This window comes from Piliocolobus tephrosceles, chromosome 9 (genome assembly GCF_002776525.5).
Source record: "Piliocolobus tephrosceles isolate RC106 chromosome 9, ASM277652v3, whole genome shotgun sequence".
NCBI classification, from domain to species: Eukaryota; Metazoa; Chordata; class Mammalia; order Primates; family Cercopithecidae; genus Piliocolobus; species Piliocolobus tephrosceles.
Genome location: NC_045442.1, coordinates 4,076,713 through 4,101,500, shown reverse-complemented (window position 1 = coordinate 4,101,500; position 24,788 = coordinate 4,076,713). Strand labels below are relative to the sequence as shown.

General features: G+C 48.9%; 1 protein-coding gene across 9 annotated transcripts in view; it reads left to right on the top strand.

The window, feature by feature from the left end:
- MGMT (O-6-methylguanine-DNA methyltransferase) overlaps nucleotides 1–24,788 on the top strand; it is a 283,770-nt gene that overhangs the window by 213,106 nt on the left and 45,876 nt on the right. For all 9 annotated transcript variants that reach the window (XM_023224440.1, XM_023224433.3, XM_023224442.2 and 6 more), the window contains one exon: nucleotides 22,185–22,333. In XM_023224440.1, coding sequence (XP_023080208.1) covers nucleotides 22,185–22,333 — 149 coding nt within the window. The remainder of the gene's footprint in view (nucleotides 1–22,184; nucleotides 22,334–24,788) is intronic.

The following is a 24,788-nucleotide window of genomic DNA, read 5'->3' as shown; positions in this document are numbered from 1 at the left end:
TAATAAACCCCTTGGTGTTAGCGACAGCTATCTAAACCACTTCACCTAGTGTGGAATGAGCAAGTGTGCTTGCAAATTTCCATCCCTGGTCTGCATTTTTTAATGTTGTATTTGTGGGTTGGAGAGTTTGGGTGCATAAATCAAGCATTGCGAAGAAATACAACTGCCAAAGAGTCTGCGTTCAGACTGACTGATGGGGAAGTTTGAAATACGAATTAGCTCCACATTAATTGGGGGTAGAGGGAGATGCAGGGGGGCCATCCTAGCACGTGGGAGTTGGGGAGGGTCTCGGGCCATGGGAAAATTTGTCAGAACCTTGTGTGTGCATGAGACCAACTTTCTTTTTCCACAAATACAAATCCACACCAAATTGGACACTTCTCAAAAGGTATCTTTTCTGTGTGTTTTCAAATCTCATAATTTCTTAGAAGAAACATCTAATAAAGTCTGTGAATACACGTGAGTGATTGTGTGTGTGGTAACTATACCAGCTGACAGCCTTGAAAGGAAAAAGGAAGAAAACACAAAAATCAGAATGGAGCCTTGAAGTGAGCACCACCTAGCTCATTTAGAGACATCCACAGGAAAGGAAGTTCCCCAAGACTTTTGTTATGCTCCAAAGCTCTGAGACAGAGCCATGTCACAAGGACACTTCTCTCACCATTCAACATCACCAGCCAGGAGGAAATGCAGAATTCTGTATAAATGTTAGGAATTCTTAGATTTCTCGCCTGGATTTGTAAAAATTGCAGTTCACAGCGAGAGACATCCAGGAGATCCAAATGCCAGTCTCCTAGAACTTGCTGGAGGAGCATGATTCTTTCTAAGGATTTGCATCTTGACATGACACTAAAGTTCTGTGACAGGCCCGAGTAGCTGATGAAATTTTACGTGAGAAAAGCTTTCGAGTGCCTGTCCTGGTAAATCTGTGACAGTAGCATCACATAAAGGTTTCCAGAATGTTCTGTGAGGAGATTAAGTCAATGTCATTGGTCAACTTACTTGGAAGCAGGTGATTGACTGAAAGTCGGATAAACATGCAAGATTTCCTGATTTTTAAATATGCCGTATGTGGCAAATTTATGAATTGTGATGATGGACAAGAACACTTCAGCAGCTTTAATGGAAGCATGTAATGACTTGAATGAGACCACTTAGTTTTGGTTACTGATGATCAAGTACAGAATCTTCCTGGTGGCACCAAAGCTTCCTGCCTGGTCTGGGCAGCTGTCCTGGCTCCCTCTGGTCTGTTCTGTGCCAGGCAGCTAGTGTGAATCTGGAAGGGGCCAGTCCTGTCTTCCCCTCCTGTCTAGTGCCTTTAACGTCTCCACTGAGCCTGCCACCCCCTGGCCTCCCCAAACCTTGGAGGTGAGTCCTGGCCCTTCTCCTGTGGGCTCCTCTCCCCGGGGCCCTTTCTGCTCAGCCCCACTTCTCTTATTCACCCACTTGTGTTCTCTGCAAGTAAATGATACGTAACAGGAACTCGTTCAGTAGCTTGTACAGTGAATGAGTTTCCTAGGTGTTTTCAGAACAGTGAATTTCAAATTCCTGACTCCACTTTGAGCTCATTCAAAGAAAGTCATGTAAATAAGACCTAATCATTGCAAGAAGTCTAATGAAGAAACCATTCGTTAGCTCTGGAGATGAACAGGTACACCTCACAGAAAATGAAGTCAGTTGCTGATGAGCAGTCTGCACGCCCACATCTTTCTCTGTCCTGGGTTTCTGAGGAATTGAATAAGAAACATTTCTATTTCTATTCTTATTTATGTGCAACTGTATTTAATTATTCCCTAGTTTTGAGGATTGGCCAATAAACCTTTTCTTACCTTTTGTCATTGATTATTCTTAAGTTTAAGACAATGCCCAGTGGCAGATGTGCTTAACAAACCATCCTTCATCTAGTTCATGCGACTTTTTAATGTCAATTATAAAGAAAATTACTCCTTTGGCTTCAGAAGTTTATTTAAATCTCTTCTGAGAAAATTGGCAGCTCTTCAGAGTTAATGTCCAGAGCAGCAGAAACAGAAATTGGAAGGCACAGACTGGTGGATATGTGAGTGGAAGCACTCTTTTTAAAAAAGTGGAAAAAAAAAAACAAAAACAAAAACTTACGCTATTGCTAATAAATTGAGTCGGGGGGAAAAAAAAACCAGAGATCCCTAAATCAGCTTCCAATTAAGATGGGCCAGTAAGATAATTTCACATAAATAAGAAGACTGGAGGCCTTGTCTATGTTTTTATTGATTTTACTATTATTTTTTTGAGACAGTCTCGTTTTGTTGCCCAGGCTGGAGTGCAGTGATGTGATCTCCTCTCACTGCAACCTCTGCCTCCCAGGTTCAAGCGATTCTCCTACCTCAGCCTCCCAAGTAGCTGGGATTACAGGCGCCCACCACCACACCCGACTAATTTTTGTATTTTTTGGTAGAGATGGGTTTTCGCCATGTTGGCCAGGGACTGGTCTCGAACTCCTGACCTCAAGTGATCCACCCGCCTTGGCCTCCCAAAGTGCTGGGGTTACAGACATGAGCTTCTGCGCCCGGGCTGCCAGGCCTGCTTTTAAATGAGGACTTTCCATTTAAGGAGGCCCCCTGTCCTGGGCGGTGTTTCTTAAATGCCTGGCATAAGTGACATCATGTGAACAAGTGATAGTTCAGGCAACAGAAGTCATGAGTTGGAAGGCTGTGATAGCGGAAGGCCAGGAGAGAAGTGAGAGCAGAACGTGCTCGCCCTGGGCCTCCAGCTGCTGCCAGCATCTTCTGTCAGCCGATCTGGGCAGGGCATGCGGGTTTTTCTCAGACATACCTCCTAGGAACAAAAACGTGACGTACCACGGGCCTGTCCTCAGGATGCGGCCTCCGTCCTTGGTGGGCAGAGCTGAGAGAGGAAATTCTGAGCTGCTCTGCGGTGGGGAAATTCTGCTCTCTGTTGCGCTCACCCTCCCATCTCCTTAGTCACTGGAACCCTGTGTTGCAAATAGTAGGTTCTCAGCAAGTGCGCTGAACCGAGGGGTAAGGACAACATTTTTATTCCATATCATCAAGGAGGGAACCTAGCACACCTCTATCCTTTTAAGAGACACGGCTAGCATCAGACCTGAGGGACATCACCATTTCCTTGCAGCTCAGAATGTACTTAAGTGTCATGTAGTGGGTTTTCTGGTTATAGTTTTTTTTTTTAGAAAAAGTGTTCTTTTTGATCCTTTTTTGTTTGTTTTGGAGACAGGGTCTCGCTCTGTCACCCAGGCTGGATGGAGTACAGTGGCAAGATCTCAGCTCACTGCAACCTCAGCCTCCTGGGTAGCTGAGACTACAGGTGTGCACCACCATGCCCAGCTGATTTTTGTATTTTTTCTTTAGAGATGGAGTTTAGCTGTGTTGCCCAGGTTTGTCTCAAATTCCTGGACTCAAGTTGTCCACCTGCCTCGGTCTCCCAACTGCTGGGATTACAGGTGTGTGCCACTGTGCCCAGCCCAATCCTGTCCTCTGTTTCTTACAATATTCACCAGAGTCGTTTCTATCTTTCACTTTGTCCCATAAAAATATTTCATTGAAAATGGCAAGCCATGGTGGTTTGCAGTGTTTCTAAGCTGAGGAGTTGAGCTCCACACCCTAGCAGCAGCTCCAGTTTCTAGTTTGATTTGAGTGAGTTTTTTTCAATCACATGCATCATAATTAGCAGGAAGGCATTTAGTCTTGAACATGGGGACCAAAAAGAGCTGGAGATAGTAGCTTGAGAGTTGCAAATATTTATTTTTGATTCTGACTTTAATTCTCATAAATGTTTTTCAAGAAGACAGTAGTGTGATGTAGCAGGTCCTTTGGTTAACACAAGCACACACCCTTTTTCCGTCGTCTTCTAGCTTGTTTTCTTGGTCGATTATGCCAGCTCTTATAAAAATATTATGCTCCCAGGCAAAGGGCCATTTCTGTTGGAGTTGTTGAGAAGATTCTTGGCTTAACTCTCGATCCAACTCTGATCAGCTTGGCCAAGACCGGCCTTGACAAGTTTGCTCTGAATTGCCTCATGCTGCTGTGTGGGGTTTCAAATCATTGGCTTCCCAGTGCTTTCTGGGCTAGACCAACAAAACAATGCCTGGGAAAAGAGATGATAGGCCGTGATAAATCTAAAACTGCGTAATACTGGAATTAACTGGGTTGGCCCTGTAGATGGCAAGATATTAAAATTGAGTCCTTATGTGCCAGAGTCGTAAACTCATTCAGATAGGCCCTAGGTCCATGAATGTGTGTTGTTGAATCCTAGGCTCTGGGTGGAACCGAAAGCTGAAAAACATGAAATTGCCCCTCTGTCTTTTGGATCTTATTCAGATAGTCATTTCCTAGCTGTTTCAAGTTTTGATCAGAACGGACATGCAGTAGAAGCCCAATCTAAAACATCGGTAGTTTACATCATATATTTACTTCCATGTGTCTTAAGTGGTTAAGTTGTAGAATTATGTCTTTTAGAGAATGGACGAAGAGGTCTAGGAGTACAATATAGCAAAATAGTTATATTTCGTCAATTTTAAAGTAAATTCCAAATCATTCTGAATATATTCAGTAGCACCTGTTTGCCCCCACCTTCCTTCATCTGATGTTTTCACTTATCCACTCATTAACAATTCATCAGTCTTTGCTGTTTGTTACGTGAGTGTGTACGAAAGGCACTGCGGTGTCCACTGCTGTGAGTAATACAGAGGTGTCCTAAGGTGTAGGCTTTCCTTGTGGAAACCACAGGACCATACCCAGAGCATTTGGAGGTGCCATATGCTGCTTAAGGGTGGCACATGGAGGGGAGGCTGGGCTGCACGCACGCTGGTCCCAAGGTGACCCTCTGACTGCAGGAGAGCTGGAAAGGTGCCAGCCGTGGGTGCCGTGCACTTGTCTGAGGCCCGGATGGGGAGACTACATTCCAGATGCGGGGATAGGAGGAGGAAAGTCCCAGGGGTGGGAAGGCCTGGAGGAAAAGGGGAGAAGGTCAGGGGGAGGCAAGTTGGCCAGATCAGCTGGAGCTTGGGATTCAGCCAGGAGAGAGCCTGAGCCCAGCACTGGATGCAGAATTTGGATCTGATTCTGAGTATGAGATGAGGACTCGGGGAGACTTGCGAGCAGAGTGGTGACAACCAGGCAGGATTTTAGGAAGGTTTATCTGGTTTGGGCAGGTTCTCTGGATGTGACTGGAGTGTGAAAAGGCCAGCTCAGAGGCTCTGGAGGTTGTTCAGAAGTGGCAACAAAAGGGAATGGAAATGACAGATGTTGCAAAGCAGAAACCAGCTGACATGGGGTGCAGGAGAACTTGAAGGCAGCAGTGGGAACTGGGAGCTGTTCCTGGCATGTGGAGAAGGCTGACGTTGATGTTGCCTATGGAGTTGGCGGTGATGACCAGCTTCCAGGTGGCTGTTCTGGATAGGCAGCTGCATGGGGCAAGAGCCCCAGTGTGGCACAGCTGTGTCTGTCCCCTGCCAACCCTCAGAAGGTGACACCTAACACCATCCCAGTCCACACAGAGCCTTGTCCAGTAGTCAGGGTGAGGTGAGTGGAAGCAAGAAGAGGAGCTGGCAACAGGACTTGGGAGAGGAAGAGAGCACAGCAGGCAGCTGGGCCCAGATGTCAGCCCCGGGCAGTGTCCTGAAGCAGCATGTGCACCTGGGCAGTGCAGGCACCTCAAGAAGAGGGTGTTAGCTCAGATAACTGGGGCTCCTGAGCAGCCTTTGAGAGGACAGGTTCCTTGGGGCTGTGGGTTTCAAATAACATCATTGAGGAGGGAGCAGAGTGGCTTGAAAATAAATGGGGGAGCGCGGGTCACAAAGAAGCCAGGTCTGGCAGTAGCACAGGTGTCGGGTTTCATGAAGGAGGAAAGGGTTTCATGTGGAGTGTGCCTGCCACATGGACACTGGAGTGAAGGTGCACCCTGAGGCAGCCCACAGTGAGGAATTCAAACGCAGGTGTCTGGGCTGGGTCCTGCAGGGCCTGAGTTCTCTGTTCCAGGGGCGTCTTCATCTGAGGATTCGGGGTGTCTATGCTCGCTCCTGGTTGAAGGTATTAGAAGCCAGGTTGGAGAGGCCACCACTCAGGTGCTAAAGTCAAAGCTCTAGATTTTGGTGCCTGCTACTTAGCTGCATGGCCTTGGGAGTTAGTAACTCTTCTACACTTTGGTTTTTCTCATTAATCAAACCAGAATCCAGATGCTCACCACCTACCTTGTTATGGGAACTAGACGGAGGTGGTGCACATGGGGCACCGAGCATAGTGCCCAGCACACAGTGGGTGCTCAGGGGATGGCAGCTGCCATGATTTAAGAGACTGAATTATTTGATACCACCCAAATATATGGTCTGGGGTGGTTGTAAGTAGAATTAGCAGAGATGATACAGAGTCGGAGTTGAATTAGGGTTTGAAGAAGGTTAGGTCTGGAGCGTTACAGGTGGGAGGACCAGTAGAGAGTGGTCAGGACTCAGGAGTGACAGGACCCACCTGGAGAGCCTGAGCGGTGGCTTCCAGGCAGAGAAGAAAAGCTCGGGGCAGTATGAGTCCAGACCAGGGGCCCATCAGGCGACTTCTATGCAGGGTCACGTGGTAAAGAATTATCTCAGGCTTAGCAGGCTAGAAAATCTCTGTCGTAGCTACTCAGCTCTGTTGCTTTCTGAGTAAACAAATGGGTGTGCCTGTGTTCCAATAAAACTTTATTTACAAAAACAGATGGTGGGCCAGGTTTGGGTCGTGGAGGCATGCTGACTGTGGACACCTTGACAATCCCATGTGGCAACAGATATGAGCTGAGTGGTGATGTGGAATGCCCCATCATTGAGGGACGGGGATGCAAGGGCAGCAAGGAGGTGGCATGGGCCCAGCGTGGCCATCCATCTGGGGCCTCAGCTGCAGGCTAAGTGGAAGGAAGGGGAAAGCTCAGAGTGCATTCTGAGGGTCAAACTGGCCTATAAGTGACAAACTGAGGTCACTTCACATGTACGTGGAGGGAGACAGGCTATCTTTGGAGCAGTGTCCATGCAAGCCTGCCTGGAGGGAGCTGCCACCCTCAGCTGCAGCCCCAGACCTCACGGTTGCTCTCGTCCATCATTCCCAGTGTGAACAGTGACGCAGTGCCACGGTAAGTTCTGTAGAGGGAACACCACTCGCTGGCAGACCCCAACAGGGCAAGGAGTGAGTTTCACCCAGTCCTTAACCAAAAAAATCCATGAATGTGCTTCTAGTGCAGTATTAACACATGGTGATAATTGGAATTGCCTAGAGGGTTTTAATTTCTGATGGATTATTCTTGTACCTGTACCTGACTGATGCTCTCGTAAGTCCATGTTAACCAATCTGGGACCACAGGAAAGGGAGGACCGATGCAAATACAAACACGTGGAGGATTTCCAGGCATCCATGAGGTCTAGGAGACTTGTCCAAGATGTGTTTTCATTGCAATTAACATTTTTAAAGATGCATCTCACTATTATAAAGGTCAGCATCACTTCTGTAATATTAATTTGCAATTGAAAGGTATTTTATTATAAGTCCCCTTTTTCAAGTTCTTGTTTCTCAAACTGGAATTTTCTTGAGCATCTAAGAATCCTTTCCTTTCAAAAGATCCCCAAGTTACCCCGGTCTAAGCTAAGAAGTGTTCAGTGTTGGCCGGAAGCATAACTCGAGTTCTCGCAGGATGTGGGCTGTGGCAGGGCATGCATGTCCAGGCAGCAGGTGGAGGCTTCTCTTGGTCAGTGTGTCTATGCTCAGCGGAGGCCTGGCTGGGGAAACGGGTAGCAGTTTGAGACCAGAGCTTAAAAGAGAGGGAGAGGCCAGGCGTGGTGGTCCACGCCTATAATCCCAGCACTTTGGGAGGCTGAGGCGGGCAGATCACAAGGTCAGGAATTCGAGACTAGCCTGACCAACATGGTGAAACCCCATCTCTACTAAAAATACAAAAATTAGCAGAGTGTGGTGGCGCATGCCTGTAATCCCAGCTGCTCAGGAGGCTAAGGCAGGAGAATCACTTGAACCCAAGAGGTGGAGATTGCAGTGAGCCGACATCATGCCACTGCACTGCAGCCTGGGCGACAAGAATGAGACTCCATCTCAAAAAGTAAAAATAGAAAAGAGGTGAGACTCCAAAAGCGCTGACAGTTCCCATGGGCAGGTGGCTCAGAATGAGGTGGCCCGAGGCCCACAGTCTGTCCTTGGGGACTGGATGGCCCCCATGTCCAGTCAGCAGGGAGAGGACGTGCTGGCTGGCAAGATGGGGTGGGGGAAGCCCAGGGCGTCAGGTGCCACAGAAATAAAGCTAGCCGCCTTAGTTGAATGGCGCTTTTGAGTTCCCAGAAGCTCTTCTCAGTGGGAAGCTCCCTGTCTTTCACCTCTGCTCTTCTGAGGTACCAGTTGAAGAGTTTGGGGGTGAAATCAAGGTATAGGGCTCCTGGCAACACTGCGCCTGGCTCCGGGGTTTGCATTCCTTGTCCTGGCTGTCAGAGAACACCTGGAAATAAATGCTGCATTGTTTTTGCCAGAAAATCCTGACACCACTTCCTGCCTTCCCCTGGGAGGGCTGAGACCTGGTCTAGGCATAGAGCTTACGGTCCACAGACCTGCCTGCCTGCAGCATGACAGCCTCCCAGAGGGCTGTATTGATTTTTGAAGGGGAGGAAAAAGGCATACAAAATTGGACTTGCCAGCCTGCTTTGAGTAGAAATTGGTGCTTCCTAAAGGGAATCTTAATTGGCTGACTTCGCAGCTAAACTGTTCCCCCCCCCTTCCCTTCTCAGAACTCTCCAGCCCCCCTGTTTGTTCTTGTGAGACTTTTCCCAGCCCCAGTTACTTTTCTTTCCTGCTTTGGAACATAATTGGATTCTTCACTGGGTAGAGTTTTGCTTGGAAGACCTGAGGGTGTAGCTAAACCAAGTTTGAGCATCCTGGAAGGAAGACAGAAGATGCCGGGAGACCAGCCAGCTCAAAGGAGAAAGGGAGGGGGACAGCATCTGAACTCTGGCCTGCAGCACGATTTCATCCTTTAAACTGAAAACCCTGAGTTTCAGTGCCAGTGACGATACTTGTTGAAAAAGTACAAATGTTTTCTGCTTCTTGTAATCTACTTCTTGCAGATATTAGTACTCTGGAAAAAAGATTTATTTTAATAATGTGAGTTTTAGATTTTTTTCTGTAGTTAACGTTGTTTTATTACTCTATATCCTTGCCAGAAAGCATGTTTTAAGAGTTTCAATTCAAAATTAAATATGACCTCAGTGTTTTAAAATACAATTATATTAACTGTCCATTTAATAGTTGCTGAGGATTTTTTTGGCCACTGATGGATAGTCAATATACTTGTCTGAGATTAAATTCAGTATTCTCAACTCTGCTAACCAGCTAACGTGTTCCAGCTGCAGCAATCAACAGGAAAAACAAGGGCTTTCTATGAAGTGAGCTGGAGAAAGTGGTTCCCAGATAAAATTGCAGTGCTATCTTATAAGCTGTGCTTTTCTTTTAAAAACTCCACTGTGTTTGATAATAGGGAACTATCTATTATTTATTTAGAACTGTACAAACCAATTTATAAGACAGGTAATTTAGTGGCAGAATTATTTATTAATGAGCCCAGTATACAAGTTAATGGGACTGAGCCCCGTGGAGGTCAGTCCTCATAGAATCCATGCCTTTTGGAAAAAAGCATTGTCTTCAGAACATTAGTTATTATTGTTAAATTTAAATTACGATATCCTCTCTTGCTGAGACAAAAAATAATTTGTTCTGAATTGCATGGTGACAGAGTTATCCTGTAAGCTGCGTGGAGATGAATTATGCCCATTAGGGGTAGGTACGTCTTAGCCCTGTTAGCACCAAAAGTATTATTTCTCATTGCATGGGCTCACAGGAGAAAGCAAGCCTGTTCCTTAATAGAGACGACAAATCAGAAACCGCTGCCTGCCTGGGAGATGGAACAGTCGTGTGGGCGAGGAGCCCAGAGGGCAGGCGTGGCTTCCCAGGCCCTGGCACAGCCTGCAGGCCTCATCAGGTACTCTGCGTCTGGGGTACTCTGCCCTCTGCACATCCAGTGGATGGAGGAGGGGCGGGCTGTTCCATGTGACAGCATGTGGGCTTGTCATGACTAGGGGTGACCACTGGCTTCCATTTCCCAGGAGTGGCTTTGTCCTCGTGATCTTACAGTATGTTTCTAGTAGATGAGAAGGCATGTCTACAGACAGCCCCCATGACTGGACATGGGGGCCATCCAGTCCCCAAGGACAGACTGTGGGCCTCGGGCCACCTCATTCTGAGTCACCTGCCCATGGGAACTATCAGCACTTTTGGAGTCTCACCTCTTTTATTTTTATTTTTTGAAATGGAGTCTCGTTCTTGTCGCCCAGGCTGCAGTGCAGTGGCATGATGTTAGCTCACTGCAACCTCCACCTCCTGGGTTCAAGTGATTCTCCTGCTTTAGACAGAGAAGGCCTGCCTACAGACCAAGACAGGGAAGGCATGCTGGTGTCTGCTGTTGTGTCACGGGGGGAGGCAAGGTTTTCCTCACTGGGACCTCTTCACTCCCCCTTTATTAATGACCCCCTGGCCCCTCCTCCAAAGGCCCAGAAGCCTAGAGGAGAAATGAGGGTACAGCATAGATGCCTTAGTGGAACGAGTGGAGCTGCTGGAACTCAACAGACTATTTATAGTTACAGCATGAAGGTGGCGCTTGAAGGATTTGCTGCTTCATTTTATTTTTCTCATTGCATCTCGTCATGAAGTCGATTGCCTTATATCGGGGGTGGAGAATGGAGCAGACACAGAGGAGAACCCACCAAGTTCTGTGTCTGCAAACCTGCAGCATTTCCAGGTTCTGACTGCACAGTCCTATCAAAGTCAGCAAAATTGGAAGTGATGCCCATTTCCTGGGCTTTCACAAAGTTTGTTATTCTGCAGTCTACTACAGAATCCGAAAAGGCAGAGAAATGTAGCTCTCACTGTTTAGAAAATCTTTGTGAGTTTTTCTTCCCCCTAGGGAATGTTTTTTAGCAAATTATTCATTGGAAAAATGAAATCTGAAACGTAGGTGTTTTTTCAGTGCACGTGCTACAGAGGAACCTCAGCACCCTTGTGTCTTGCTTACCCATTTGCTCAGTGGGCAGGGATTGAGCACCGGGAATGTGCTGGGTAGGACCCCAGGGCTGGAGGCAGAGTCGGGACCAGCCCCAGGATGGTGCGTGGCTGTTTGTCCCGGGGCTCACTGGAGCAGCCCTCCTGGGGAGCCTTCTGTTGGACTTCTTTATGCAGCCCAGTCCACACCTCACCTGTGCGTTTGTCAAGCCATTGAGTGCAGTGCTGTGGCCTGAATCATTCCGGGCCTTGCTTCTGGAGGGTTGACAGTAGGGGACATGGCAGGCTGGGGCATTCTGGGACCCAGGCCTCCTGCCTGTGTGGGATACTGATGTGTGTTGTGTGGACAGGTCACTGATGTGTTTCAATGTAAATCTGACCTTCCTTTAAGAGCAACTGGGCAGTTGTCTAGGAGCTTGAGCCTCTATGATATGGACACCTAGTCTCTCTTTCTGGAAGCTTCTAGAGTGTAAGAGAAAGTAGGTTGGATACTCACGTTCCCATTGTCTTTGAATAATGGAACAGTGGGCCTGGATTGTCATCCTGTGGATTGGGGAAAAGATCATAGAGATCATAGAAGTCAGCTTAAAGTAAAAGAGAATAAATCCAAATGCTATATGTAGACTATATGCCATCAAGTACAGAGCATGTGGACATGTGGACTTGTCATGATGAGGAAACTGGCTTCCGTTTCAAAGAGGAGAGCCGGAGTCCTCCAAATCCACGGAGATGCTCCAGTCTAAAGTCTTTGGAGTCAGGCTTTCATTCCATTCCTGGGTCTTCCCTTTTGAGTTTGGTAAGTTGTTGTTACATAACCTCGGGCCCTCAGTTTCCTGTTTTAGAAATAGAGATAATAGTACCTCCCCCAAGGGTCTTTGGGAGGAATAAGTGGAACAGCTTGTAATGACGTGCCTGGCATGTGTTAGGCACTCAGTAAACAGCAGCTGTGCAGTGTTGTGCGAGAGCTTACCTCGAGCTGTTTTCCTGGAGTGCGTTGATCCTCAGCCGTGTTCACGTAGCCCTGCCCAAGGTGCCATATTGTGTAATGGAGATGTGACATCGAGGCGCCATGTCGCCTGGGACTTCTGGAGTCAGCCGCCTGGCCTGTGGCTGACCTTGGCTGTGTTCCTGAGAGTGGGGATATGAAATTGCATGACACAGTCGGTCATCTTGTGCCCATCTCATCTACTCTCCTGATGGTTCAGTTCTTCTCTGCCCCTAAATTCTTACGTCCCAGCGCAGACTCTCGGTTGAGACGCAGGTGCTTTTCTCAGGTGTCCTTGGAAAACTCCAGTGACACCAGTCAGTAGCCTGTAGTGACCACCTGCACTGTCGTCCTCTCTTGTGGACATGGACGTTGACTCTCCATGTCTGGCCTGTGCAGGAAGGAGTGAGTCCTCTCTTTCTCTCTCCAGAGCCTGCAGGGGCACCCACCCTCAGCTGGGCAGGGCAAGGCCAGGACAGAGGCTTTGAGGGCATCCAAAGAGGAAACTGCAAAGTGTGCAGGTTGGCCCAGCAGAGAGAGACCAGAATGCAGAGGGTGCTCAGGGCAGGCGGCTGCTGCTCTGGGCTGTGTGTGTCGTAGCGTTAGCACAGCAGACACGAGCGGTTGACCGGATGCCCCATTAGAGGCCCATGTCCAGGCGTGCAGTGTTGATCTCTGTGTGTAGATTGATGTGGCTTCTTCTCAAGGTCTGGGGAAGATAAATGTTGAATAATGCACAGTTGCCTAGCCTCAAAGATCCTTTGAGAAATAGCTACCCTGTGCAAGTTTCAACCATTTGTTTAGACTAATGGAATGACTCTAAAAGTTTATATCTTTACAGATGTACAAGTGCTTTATTTATAAGAAACTAATTTAAGCTGGGAAAGAAGAATGTGCCTCTCGTGTGTGTGTAAAACATTAGAAAGCAGCTCTGTTCACTGCTGCGGTGGTGGAAGGCACGTGCAACACAGACATAAGGCTATTTGAACTCTTTATTTGCCACATTTACAATATTAATAATAGCGTTTCTAGAAGTTGTCACATCAAGTAAAAGATCTTCATTCCAGGCTGTCTTTGGGGGCCAAATTGAGACTGGATGCATGCATTTAATAAATTGTAGTCTCACGTAGTCATTTTTGTAAATAATTAGTTTCAGTGAAAGAATAAGTTAGCATATTGTATGCATCTAATGTTGCAAATGTACATACAGCAAACTTTGCTATTAATCAACAGTCAAGCACCGCAAGTGGGGTCTCATACATAATGAATTGTGCTTAAGCCTCATGGGCTTCTTGATAGAAAAATAAAAGAAAACACAAGTGCAGTAAGCTTTTGAATAAAATTTAACTAGATTGCTCTGCATCCTGTAATTGTTTTGGAATCTTTAGGGACCTGATCATTCATCTATAGTTTTGGGGTGTTTTTATCTTCATCTGTCAAATAGTAGAGACTTTTAATGATATGTTAAAATGTTGATAAAATACAATTTTTCTTTTAATGATTTGAACATTTAGGGGGAAAGTAAATAGGCTTTTTAAGGCTTTCTGGTCCTGCCAGGTATACTATTTAGGTTGTCTTTTAAAAATAGTTTTATTATTTAATGCATTTTTAAGAATTATTTTTAAAAAGAAAACTATGTATTGTTCCTATGGGGAAGAGTTGAAAATTCACATAAAGTTTCCTCTGTATTTTTGGTGGGTGTTTTAAAATGCTATAGTAAATACCTCTGTGGTATTGTTTAGGATCTGACATTAATTTGAGCCCCACATATTGAGGGCATAGGATGCCCGTTAAAAATTGGTATCCAGTTTTAGCAAGATACCTGTGGCCACCCAGAAAGTAACTTGGAACCTAACTTAATTTTAAATGGCCTCTTTCTCCTCCTCACGTTATTGATGGTGGTACATGAACCCTTTGGTGGCCTATGATAGGATCATAAACATAGGATTCATTTTGGGATAGGGTTGAAGGCATAAAAGCAAGGAATGAGATTTGTGTCCATCTTTATTATGAACCACACAGTAAAAGTGCAGTGAAGATTTGCTGAGTTGACAGCCAGAGCTCCTCACAGCCCTCCTGGAACACTGCCTGCTCCAGGAAGACCTCCTGTTTTCTTCTGCACTAGAAATGGGCTGTGCTCATCACTTACTTCCCTGTCTTATATGATGTCCTTTTGTACAGAATGCATCTTTAAAATAGGCCCTACAACCAAACACGTAACAGTCAATCAGTAGACTCACCTCACCTGTGATGAGTGGGAGGCCCTCTTGTACCAGAAAGTTAAAAATATATATATACGTAACTCATACCTGTCATTGTTTATTACGTAAACTTAAGTGTATCGTTGATGTTTCGTGCGTGTTTATTCACTTTTTCCTTTCATAGTTGAACACATCCTGTTCTTGGGGGTGCATGAGAAATCAGTGGGGTAGTACGTGAATCACTGAGGACGGCCCACGGTGTGCAGTCAGTGCCATTGTCATCATCGTCATTAGCAACGGCAGCTCAAGACCAATGAGGCCGCGGTTGTGTCTGTCATGAACCCATTGGCGTGCCATCTGTTTTTTATCTTTACCGCAGTTGTACTGTTGAGATCCATGTTTCCTACTACTAGCATCAGCATTTTTAATTTTTCCTGTTTCTAGTCAGTTTCCTAAAATAACTATAGAATATTCAAATAATTGCATGCACTTTATCAAACGTACATGGTCATAGTGCCCAAATGGTTACTGGCCACCAGGCAGAGCCACGGAGCAGTCACTGCCATGTTCCTTCCCAGCCGCCTCGGGGCCTCCATGAAACATCGGGGCCATTGGAAGGCAGAAGTGCTGTTTCTGATGTTGACCCGTGTGTTTGACCTTCACCTTCTCTTCCTGCGCAGTTGGCTGTCAACTCCAGAGGAAAGGACAGCCCTGAGTCAGTATTCTAACCACTAACCGCATGCATTTCAGATCCTCGGTAAATGCTTGAATGAATTTAAGCCACTTAAATTTGTCTGAAATATAGAGTCAAAAGGTTTTCAGCCTCCTGTTTAAAATAAAATAATCTTTATTGAGAGCAGGTAGCATAGTTTATTTCTTTTCTTCAATCTTACCCCTGAAAGAAAACATCTGAGCTTTAGCAGGAAGCTATAATTGAATGCAGGACAAATCCATCCAACACAAGACACTCTGCTAGAGATCTTCTAAATGGGACGTAATTGTGCATTTACCAGTGATATTTAGCAAAAGTCTCCATGTAGCATGGATAATCTTTGGCTGAAGGCATGTCCCTACATGAGCCCCGGAGTCTGCTGCTCTGCCCTTGAGTCCTGAAGGTTCTGGAAGCCAGAAGAGGTGGGTGCTCGCTGGCTGGGCTTGGGAAATATTGCTCGTCACCTGAGCGTCCAAAGTGCTGTGTGTGGCGAGGCCACTAAAAGCTTTTCAGGTACCCACGGGTTTCCGTGTAGCCTTCTTCAAAGCCTCATGGAAGCCTTGTATCCAAGCTCGGCACCTTGCCAGATTCCAGAGGAACTCAGAGGAGCAACTGCCTTTGGAACAAACTCCTTGGGTGACCCTCCAAGGTCATCCGATGGCATTCCCAAACCATAAGATGAAAACGTTGTCCGTGGAGCGGGGGAGGGGTGTTTGGGTCGCAGGAGAGGCAGAGGGTACACAGCACACCCCGTCTGGAGTGTCCTGTGGTCAGCCCGATGGAGCCTCAGGTGTGAGTAACTTATGAAGGACTCTTGGCCGATTTTCTTATATCAAATAGGATTCAAGCCAAATACATCACGTGTTAATGTCTCTGGGGAGTAGAATTCATTCAGAAATGGACATTTAGTGATTCTCTACTGCCGGTGGAATCTTAAGGCACCCAAAAATCTGAATACTCAAATCTCCCAGCTGGCTGGTGGAGTTTTAGAGCGTTGAGCACTCTAAACTGGGCAGAGCCTGGAAGCTGTGGTACCAGGAACACACTCTTTCTGCTTTCTGTTTTCCTCGTGCTGAGCTGGGCTGATATCAAGACTCCTGGGGCACTTGCTTCCTCTACCCTTTGTCGGTGGTCAGGCGGGATTCCCATACGGTCAAAGGGAGCCCATGTCCAGCAGGGGCCATGTGCCTTCCGTTTCTCTCATCTCCCCCAGCTCCGCTGTGCCTCAGGTGGGCCACTGCCACTGTTCCTTCATGTTCTTGATAATATCAGTGTCTGGAAAGGAAGCTTCATGCAGGTAGGGAGGACACTTTTCCCTGGAATAGCTCCTCTGCCCGTATGTTATGAGTTTGTGCTGAAACGTTCTGACCACCTTTCTGTGCCCTGGTTTGGGTTGAAGGGAAGGAGATTTAAATCAAATCTGCGAGGCAGTTCATCACTGGGACATTGTTTTTCCAAGCCGGGGAAGGGGAATGGGTTGGGGCAGCTTTCTACAGGCGGCAACTCCGGGAGAATGTCACCAGGGCCTTCCAGTCTGCTGAGGCTCTGGGAGCTTCCACCCAGGGCAGGTCAATGTCGTCCGGTTTGATTTTAAGGAACCCCTGGCATTGCCAGCAGTTGTGTTTTTCTTAAAGAAATCCTTGAGCCAGGCCCACGTGGCTCTAGCTTTGCTGTGTTAAGGTGCCCGACGCCCTGTTGTCCCATGTACACATGCCCAGCAGAGCTGGGCGTCTTTTTCACCCACCAGCCACCATCTTCTCATGCCAAGTCAAAGAAAGTGAAAGGCACCAGTGTCATGATATTTGCCTCAGGATTATTCTGTGGGTGACACGTGATGTCCTGGGAGAGGCCTGGGGGAGATGTGACTCTGATGTGCTCTGAGCGTTTCCCCACCCATGCTGGGAGAGGGTCTTGTCTCCTGCAGGGTTCAAGGGATGGGACAGGAAGGGGCTGAGGTGCCAGGTGAGAGTCTCTGGCTGGCGTCTTGAGGTGGAGTCCGTGGCAGCACCCAGAGCTGCAGGATTTGGGCTCCCGAGCAAAGGTGCTCCCCTGGTGAGGATGGGGCGGACCACAGGGCCGGCATTTCAGTGGTGGGTGAGTTGCAGGTCCCCTGGGGAAGACTGGGACGTGGGATTTCCTTGAGCGTGGGCTGCGGAGCCCATAATTATTGGCATTTCAGGGTTCGCCAGCGGGGAAGCCCGAGGAACTCCCCCGTGATAAGTGCCGCCGTCAGGCCGTCACCCCCAGCTCTTCCAGGGCCGAGCGCAGCAGGATGGAGGAGAAGGCAGGGCAGGAGAATAAATTTCATTTTACTGTAGAAATGGAAATTTGTGTCATGGCTTTAAAAATCTGATTTTATGTGTGTGTTTAATGCCATTCATTTTAAATGTAGTATCATAAATCCTTGCTTCAGAATCAAAGCTGTTTAATTACATTTCACCCATGAATAGTTACCTAATGCCAATAGAGAAAGAGTTAAAAAAGAGAACTACAGAGTAAATCAGAGGTTGAGATCTTTAGCACAAGCATAAAAAATCAATTTAAGATGAATTTTACTACTATAAAAATTCTTCAAATATCCTTTTAAGAGTGGGAAATGCTAGGAAAGCCAGCTCACGTTTCAATTCCCTCAGCAGCATGAGAGAAGGATGCCCGCGTGGGCAGAGCCTTGCAGTGCCGGAGCGCACCCCATTTTGCTCAGGGGTGCTAAGGAAGGAATCCTAACTCTGGAGTCTGAGCAGTTGCTGGGGGCACAGAAGCTCCCAGCTCTTGTGGTAGAATGCCCCCTCTCCCACAGCGTACCCTTGCTTCCCTGAGAGACCCCATCTGCAGGGTGTGATGGCCGGCCAAACCCCTCTAGTTCTGGAGCCTAACCCTGACCTTGAGGTGCTTGCTTTGCCAACCAGTCCCACATCCCAGTCTTCCCCGGGGGCCCTGTAACTCACCCACCACTGAAATGGCAGCCCCTGTGTTCCGCCCCATCCTCGCTGGGGGAGCACCTTTTCTTGGGAGCCCAAATCCTGCAGCCCCAGGTGCCACCACGGACGCCAGCTCACGACGTCAGCGGAGGTAATGCAGGAGAAAAGACCCTCACCCAGCGCCTCAGCCCCTTCCTGTCCCACCCCTCAAACCCTGCAGGAGATGTTAGCTGAGCTCTTGCTGCAGAAGGTGCCAGGCCCAGGTGGCTTGATCAGGGGTCTTGTTTCCCCAGTTGAAGGTCGGGGTATGTGGGCCCCATCACGCCTGCTCTGCCGGTCTGGACAATGGTGGTTGACAGCTCTTTGTCACTCAGGAGGGAGCTGGGACTGACCCTCCCTGCACGCTGCTTCCACCCCTCTGTTCTACCGCCTTCCCCAGGGACAGGACAGCAAAGCACATTACATATTTCTCCATCTTTCTTCTTAGATATCATCAGTACCCTGTTTATTCAGTTAGCAAGGAGCGGAGCATCCATCGAATGACTGAAGATGTGTCTCTGAAATTGAATAATATTTAAGCCAAGCAGAAGTTCTCCTTTCCGTGGCCAGACCTCACTAAGCGGGAAGCAAATCGGGACAGTGAGAAGACAGCACTTCCTTCCATGCCCCGAGGAAACTCTGAGAGGCCATTTGGTTGCCCTGCTCGGCAAGCCCGTTCTCTGCCTGCAGAGTGAGCCCAGATTCCCCTGGGGTCTCTTTGTGACAGGGGCCGATAAGGGTTTCCAGGCAGTGGCTTGGGCTGTGGAGACCTCAGCCTGTGTATTGAGGGTACTGGGCTGAACGAGGGCCCTGTCTGCGTGAGTTCCCTTGGGCAGGGGTCTGGATAAGGTGGCAGCTTAGAGAAGGCCAGGGCCCGTTCTGCCTGGCCGCCGTGTTCATGGGGTCAGCCATGAACTTTAGCCGGCTCTGCTGGGCTTAGTTCTCAGGCCCAACTGCTGGTCTCAGTTGTCCGTGGCTGCCGGTCATCCTAGTGAGCTTCCTTCTTTTTCCCTTCATTCTCTGGCTCCTTCCTGAACGTTGTCAATATCTGCGTGCTTGGAAACCTCTGACCACCCTCCTGTTCCACTGTGAAAAACAGTGTACGGGGACCCCTATGTGCACCTCACCCGAAGAGGTCCGTTTTTAGAAAGACCCAAGGATCTCGGCAGAGACTTTTACACCCACAGAACACTCCAGCCCGGAGACCCAGCCTCCAGGACAGGACAGCGGGTGAGACTGGCCCGAGCTCTTCCATCACTGCCCCTGCTGTCGGATGACATGCACATTTCTGCACCTGCAGGACCTCAAAGCGAAGTAACCCTGGACACACCCTTCACTGGGTCTCTTCCCCCCACTTCTCCCCCAGCAATGGAAGGAAAGCACAACTCCACAGGAAAATAACAACACGGTGCAGCTCTGCGCCTCCCCGTAGCTTCTCCCTGCCGCCCCGTGGGCTTGGCCACGTGGTCGCCGCACACTGTAGGTGTCGCAGACGCAGGCCCACGGCCTCGGCATGTCTGCTGTCTTCTGGGAAGATGGAAATGTCATCACAGGCATTTACGCAGGCAGAAGCTCTGGAACTTTAGATCCCAGCTTCTCCGTTTTTAATTGTCTCTTGTTAAAATGTGAGTATCCCAGATGGAATGCAAAAGAGGTTCCTGCTGTTGAGGCCCTGGTTTCTTTTCTGAATGGAAGTGCCAGGGTATTTCCGCCCACAGTACACTTTAAGCCAAAGTAATTTGTATCATCTTTAACACAAGCCCAATACACGAAAGGCTGTGTTTGTTTAACTAGACGTGTAAGCTATGGTTATCTTTATTTCCACTTTAACTGCGTAAGAGAGTAAACCTTTTTAACTATAAGGAAGGTGTTCAGCTTCCTTTTATCTCTTGCCTCATTATGTACTTTTGACTTTATTCAGATTTGTACAAGCTTGGTTTTTACCTCACAGGAAAAGCAAGAACTAATCGCACCAGAGATCATCTGAGCTCTTCATGTGAAGGTGTTTTAAGAAGTTGTGACTGCATCTTCTTTTCTAAAACAGCCTCCAATTCTGTGATACAAAGTAAAATGCCGGTTGTTTGCAGCTCCGGGGCTGTGGTCCTCCTGGACGCCAGCAGTAGCAACAGGCCCCATCCACATGGGGCTGCGAAGACAGGTCCCCTTCTGCATGGGGCCAGGGAGACAGGCCCTCTTTCGTACAAGGCCAGGGAGACCGGTGGAATCCGCACGGGGCCAGGGCGACACCCACATCCACACAGGGCCGGCAGACAGGCCGAATCCACACAGGGCTGGGGTTGGAGCTGAGAGTCATCCCTGACCCCAGCTTCGTGGTCCTCCTCCACCTCTTCCCTGCACCACGGCCATGTTCTTCCTGCTGCAGCCCTGCTTTGGGGCAGCTATGGTGCCTTCTGCCTCTTGCCAGGGGCCCGCAGCCCCCACTAGTCGCACCGTAGGCCCCATTTATAGGACAAAGTGCCCTGCCCACCCTGACACGCACAGCCCTTGTCCACCTTTCTGTGAGTCTTGGTCCCCAAGGCCTTCACTCTGTGTCTGTGTTCACACTGTCTTATGCCCAGGACGGCTCTGTTGCCTCCTCTCCATGGACCGGCCATGTCCACCCTTGTGTGAACAGTCGGGACGGTGCTCTTGGCTGCATCGGCCACCTGTACTGGGCTGCACGTCCAGGCAAATGCAGCCTTCATTGGGAGCCTCCCAGAGCAGCATGCGTGTGTCAAGGAGAAGCATTTTGTAGATCTCAGCGCACACCCCCTGAGGCAGCCCAGGAAGGAAGGGTGAAGGGCCCGTGGGAGCTGTGCGTCCACAGCCTCCGCAGTGCAGTGATGCTTCCCACCTTTTCACAGAAGCCTGAGGAGCAGCACTGTCTGTGAAAGGAAACTAGAAAACTCCCGCGCTCCAAGCCTGGGAAGTCCCGGGGAAGCGTGTCGTTTGTCTGGGGCCTTGAGAAGCAGGGAAGGAAGGAAGGGAGTCACCTGAAGAAAACGGCCCCTGTGCCAGGGCTTCCCAGTGGGGTTCCACAGCACTTGAAATCACAGTAGGTTGTGTCATGCACTCCACAGCCCCGGGTGGCAGTGGGAGACCTCCCCTTCGGGACCGTGTCCTCAGTCCGTGGAACACAGCCCCAGAACATCCACCCCTGCTGGGGATGGGGAATCATTTCCGTTAGGGGCCACCAGGTCGAAGCCACAGAAGAATGAACACCTGAAACAGAAGCAGCCACAAAACAGTCTGAAGCGACTCTAAGAGGTCCAGGTTCAAACTGCAGGAGACCGAAGGGAGGAGAGTGGCCAGAAAGAACCAAGAAGGCCGCATGGTAGCTCACGCCTTTAATCCCAGCAGTTTGGGAGGCCCAGGTGGGCAGATCACCTGAGGTCGGGAGTTCGACACCAGCCTGGCCAAGGTGATGAAGCCAACATGGAGAAACCCCATCTCTACTGAAAATGCAAAAAATTAGCTGGCTTGGCAGGCGCCTGTAATCCCAGCTACTAGGGAGGCTGAGGCAGGAGAATCACTTGAACCCGGGACATGGAGGTTGCAGTGAGCTGAGATTGAGCCATTGCACTCCAGCCTTGGCAACAAGAGCAAAACTCCATCTCAAAAAATAAATAAATTAAATAAATAAATAAAGGAAGGAAGATTTGAGAAAGAACCGAGTAGACGCAAGCACGTGAGGCACACGGCTGCCCCCGAGAGAACAGACTCACTGGATGAAGGAAACACAGACTAGGCCCTCTGGACCGTGGGAATCAGGGGACTGAAAGTGAACCCTGAGGACTCCGCTGAACACAGCACACAGCTATGGAGGAGGCAGGACGCGTGGTCGTGGCCTTGCGTTGTTGGACTCGGGGTGGGGTGGGCTGTGTGGTGCAGTCTAATGACTATGTTGATATTTCTGGAAACGTTTCGATAGTGAGTGCTTGATGATTTAGGTGCAGCCGTGCCGTCTGTAAGTCTTATGAAGGGACACTGTCACTTGGGTTGCTTTGTGCTGTGATGCAGACTCAGAGCGCACATCCTGGGAGGCCTGAAGATGGAGAGTGGGTGCAGGGCCTCGGTGCATCCTTGCCTCACCAGTCCCCCTCTCTGCTGCACAGCTAGTTGAGATGCGCGTGCCTGTGAAGCAGCCGCAGGTGTTTGCCCGTTTAGATGCAGTAGGTTTTTGCTTTTCCAGTGTGTGGAGGCAGGGCCCAGAGGTTTACTAAGCCCCTGTTCTCACTTTTGCAGTGCCATGGAGGTCCCAGCCCCAGCTGAGGTTCTCGGAGGTCCGGAGCCCCTGATGCAGTGCACAGCCTGGCTGAATGCCTATTTCTACCAGCCCGAGGCTATCGAAGAGCTCCCCGTGCCGGCTCTTCACCATCCCGTTTTCCAGCAAGGTCAGTGACTAAGCCATCTGCGGTGGTTCCTTTGGGGAGCTTGACTGATTAACGATCGCTGACATCACACTTCATTTTATTGAGTATACCGGCTTGGTATTTTTACATCAGCTAAACGAGACAGCGTTTGGCCGAGCTGGAGGGACAGGGGTTCGCCGCCTCCACCCACTCCAACGCTTGTGTTAGTTTTGGCACAGGGTCGCATAATTCTTGGCAAAGGCAATAAAAATGATGCATGCAGATTGACTCTTGACTCTCGCTGGCTGAAAGGTTTAAATAGGAACACATCTGAATGGCAGTAAATTTTTCAATAAGCTTATTGTGAACTTCAACTATCTGCTTGCCAACAGCACAGAAAACGAAACTTGTGCGTGAACATTTAGCCACTTCCATACACTCTGTGACGCTTACATCATAGCAGGTAGCAGCATTGGAGCTTCTCGGATAAGTTTTGCATTTAATTTCTCAAACGTACCAGAGTTAGAGATATTCTTTCTTGAGAGATAGCTTGAGAACTTACCTGTACATAGCCTGCTTAAGGCTTGTGATAACCTAAAATATTTCTCAGACATTTCTTTTACAGCTTGTGTTTGGCTCTGCTCAATACAGAAATTAATTACAGCAACTAAAATCATTCCAGAAATTTATTTTGCATAGTGAGTTTTTCATAATCAGTTTTGTATAAGTGAATGTATATTCATATATGATGTATATAAGGAGTTGTACACTTATATATCCTTAAAGGGAAAGATTACCTTGAGATTTTACATGTGGTGAATTTAAAGCAATTTGGAATTTCAGATCGGATTTGCTGGGTAAGCTTAACAGTATTCTAATTGCTGCGGTGCTTCTCAGCACAACACAAACTTGAAAATGGAGAGACGTTTTCAGGGGAAGCAGGTAGAGAAACCCCTGAAGCTTGGCCTAATACCTGAGTTCACTTACCAGGTCAGACAGGCGAACAGATGAAGTCCTGAGCACGTTTTGTGCATAATGAACTGAAACTGCAGCTATAATGAACCAGGCGCCTTGCTGTCCTCTGAATCACGTAGAACTCTCTCCAGAAGGGTTCAGTGGTGGCCTCTAGGATGGGCGGGCAGGAAGCTAGAGTGGGTGGGCCTTTACATGGAACCACAAACATCCACGAAACCTCTCATCATCTGTGCCCACCAATGGGCCGCCGCCAGGACAATGGCACTACCAAAGCCTCCTGGGCCGCCGCCAGCTACGGACCCACCTCTCCCCAGCACCACAAGCCAGTGAGCCAAGCAGACAGTGTGGGGGACCTTGCTGGCTGTACCCCTGACGAGCCGGGCACAGGGCAGGATGTTGCTGCATGGCCCAAGGAAGTCAGAGATTGGTTTTGTTTATTAAAGTTGGGGCTTGGGGATCTTAGAGTGTGAACTCTTCTCTGTATGATCTCTGTTTGGGGGTTCGCCTGCCAGGAGGAGCAAGGCTGAAGAGCTGCCCAGGAGGCTTTTTTTCTCCTTAAGCCTGTCAAATACGTGAGCTGAAATGTAAGGTCTCAGGACAGAAAAGTTCTCTTATAAAACCAGGGCAGGAGGTATCCGCATAATCGTATGGAGGCTGAGAGAACGAGCCTGCAAACCCTGAAGTTTACCTAAGGTTTATTGTGCAACTTTATGAAAAACGTAGAGGCAAAAGTTCCATGAAAATTGTTAGTTTTCTCCAAGTCGTATGGTGGTCCTGGCCGTGGAGCTACACCCTGCCGGCCTGGTCTCACCAGGGTCCAGAGAGTGATGTGCGCTCGGGCCGGCCAGGAGGAAGCGGAGGAGGAGGAGGCCTCTGCAGCTGCTGACAGGAACTCCGGGACAGGGGTGGCCAGCAGGGGGGAGGCACTAGAAATAATCAGACACTCTCCAAACCGCCCCTGCAAGCACTGAACCCTCACTTCTGCTCATGGCAGTATTTGCTGCTCCTCGAGCCGACAATGGCAGGCGGGCCCCTGGGGCTCCTCAGTCAAGTCCCTAGTGCTTAAGCAGCGTTGGGATTGGCCACACCTACCCTTGCCTCGCTGGCTTTCGGCCCACGCCAGGCCAGGCTGCTTCCTGGGCTGGCAGGTCATGATACCTCTTGGTGACCAGGAAGACCTCAAAGTAGCCACTAGGATACTAGTAAAGTCTGTCTGGCTCCCTCTTGGCCCTGCCCCTCTTGGAAAGCCCTGCATTGTGGGTGGATACCTCTAGCTGGGACGAGGTCCACTCCAGCAAAGTTTTGGGGTGGGAGTGTGACAGCCTCTCACGTCCTTCTCTCCTGGTACTCTAGGAACTCTGAGGCTGGCTGCAGACCCAGGGTGCTGAGCTCAGGGCCTTCTCTCGAGGGTGGGGGCTGGAGTCCCTTGGGCCAGGCCTACCTGCGGATGGTTAGTGGTTGCTATGGGGGCTGGGATTCCCCACCACAGCATGTGCAAGCCAGGTTTTTAACATTTAGCTCA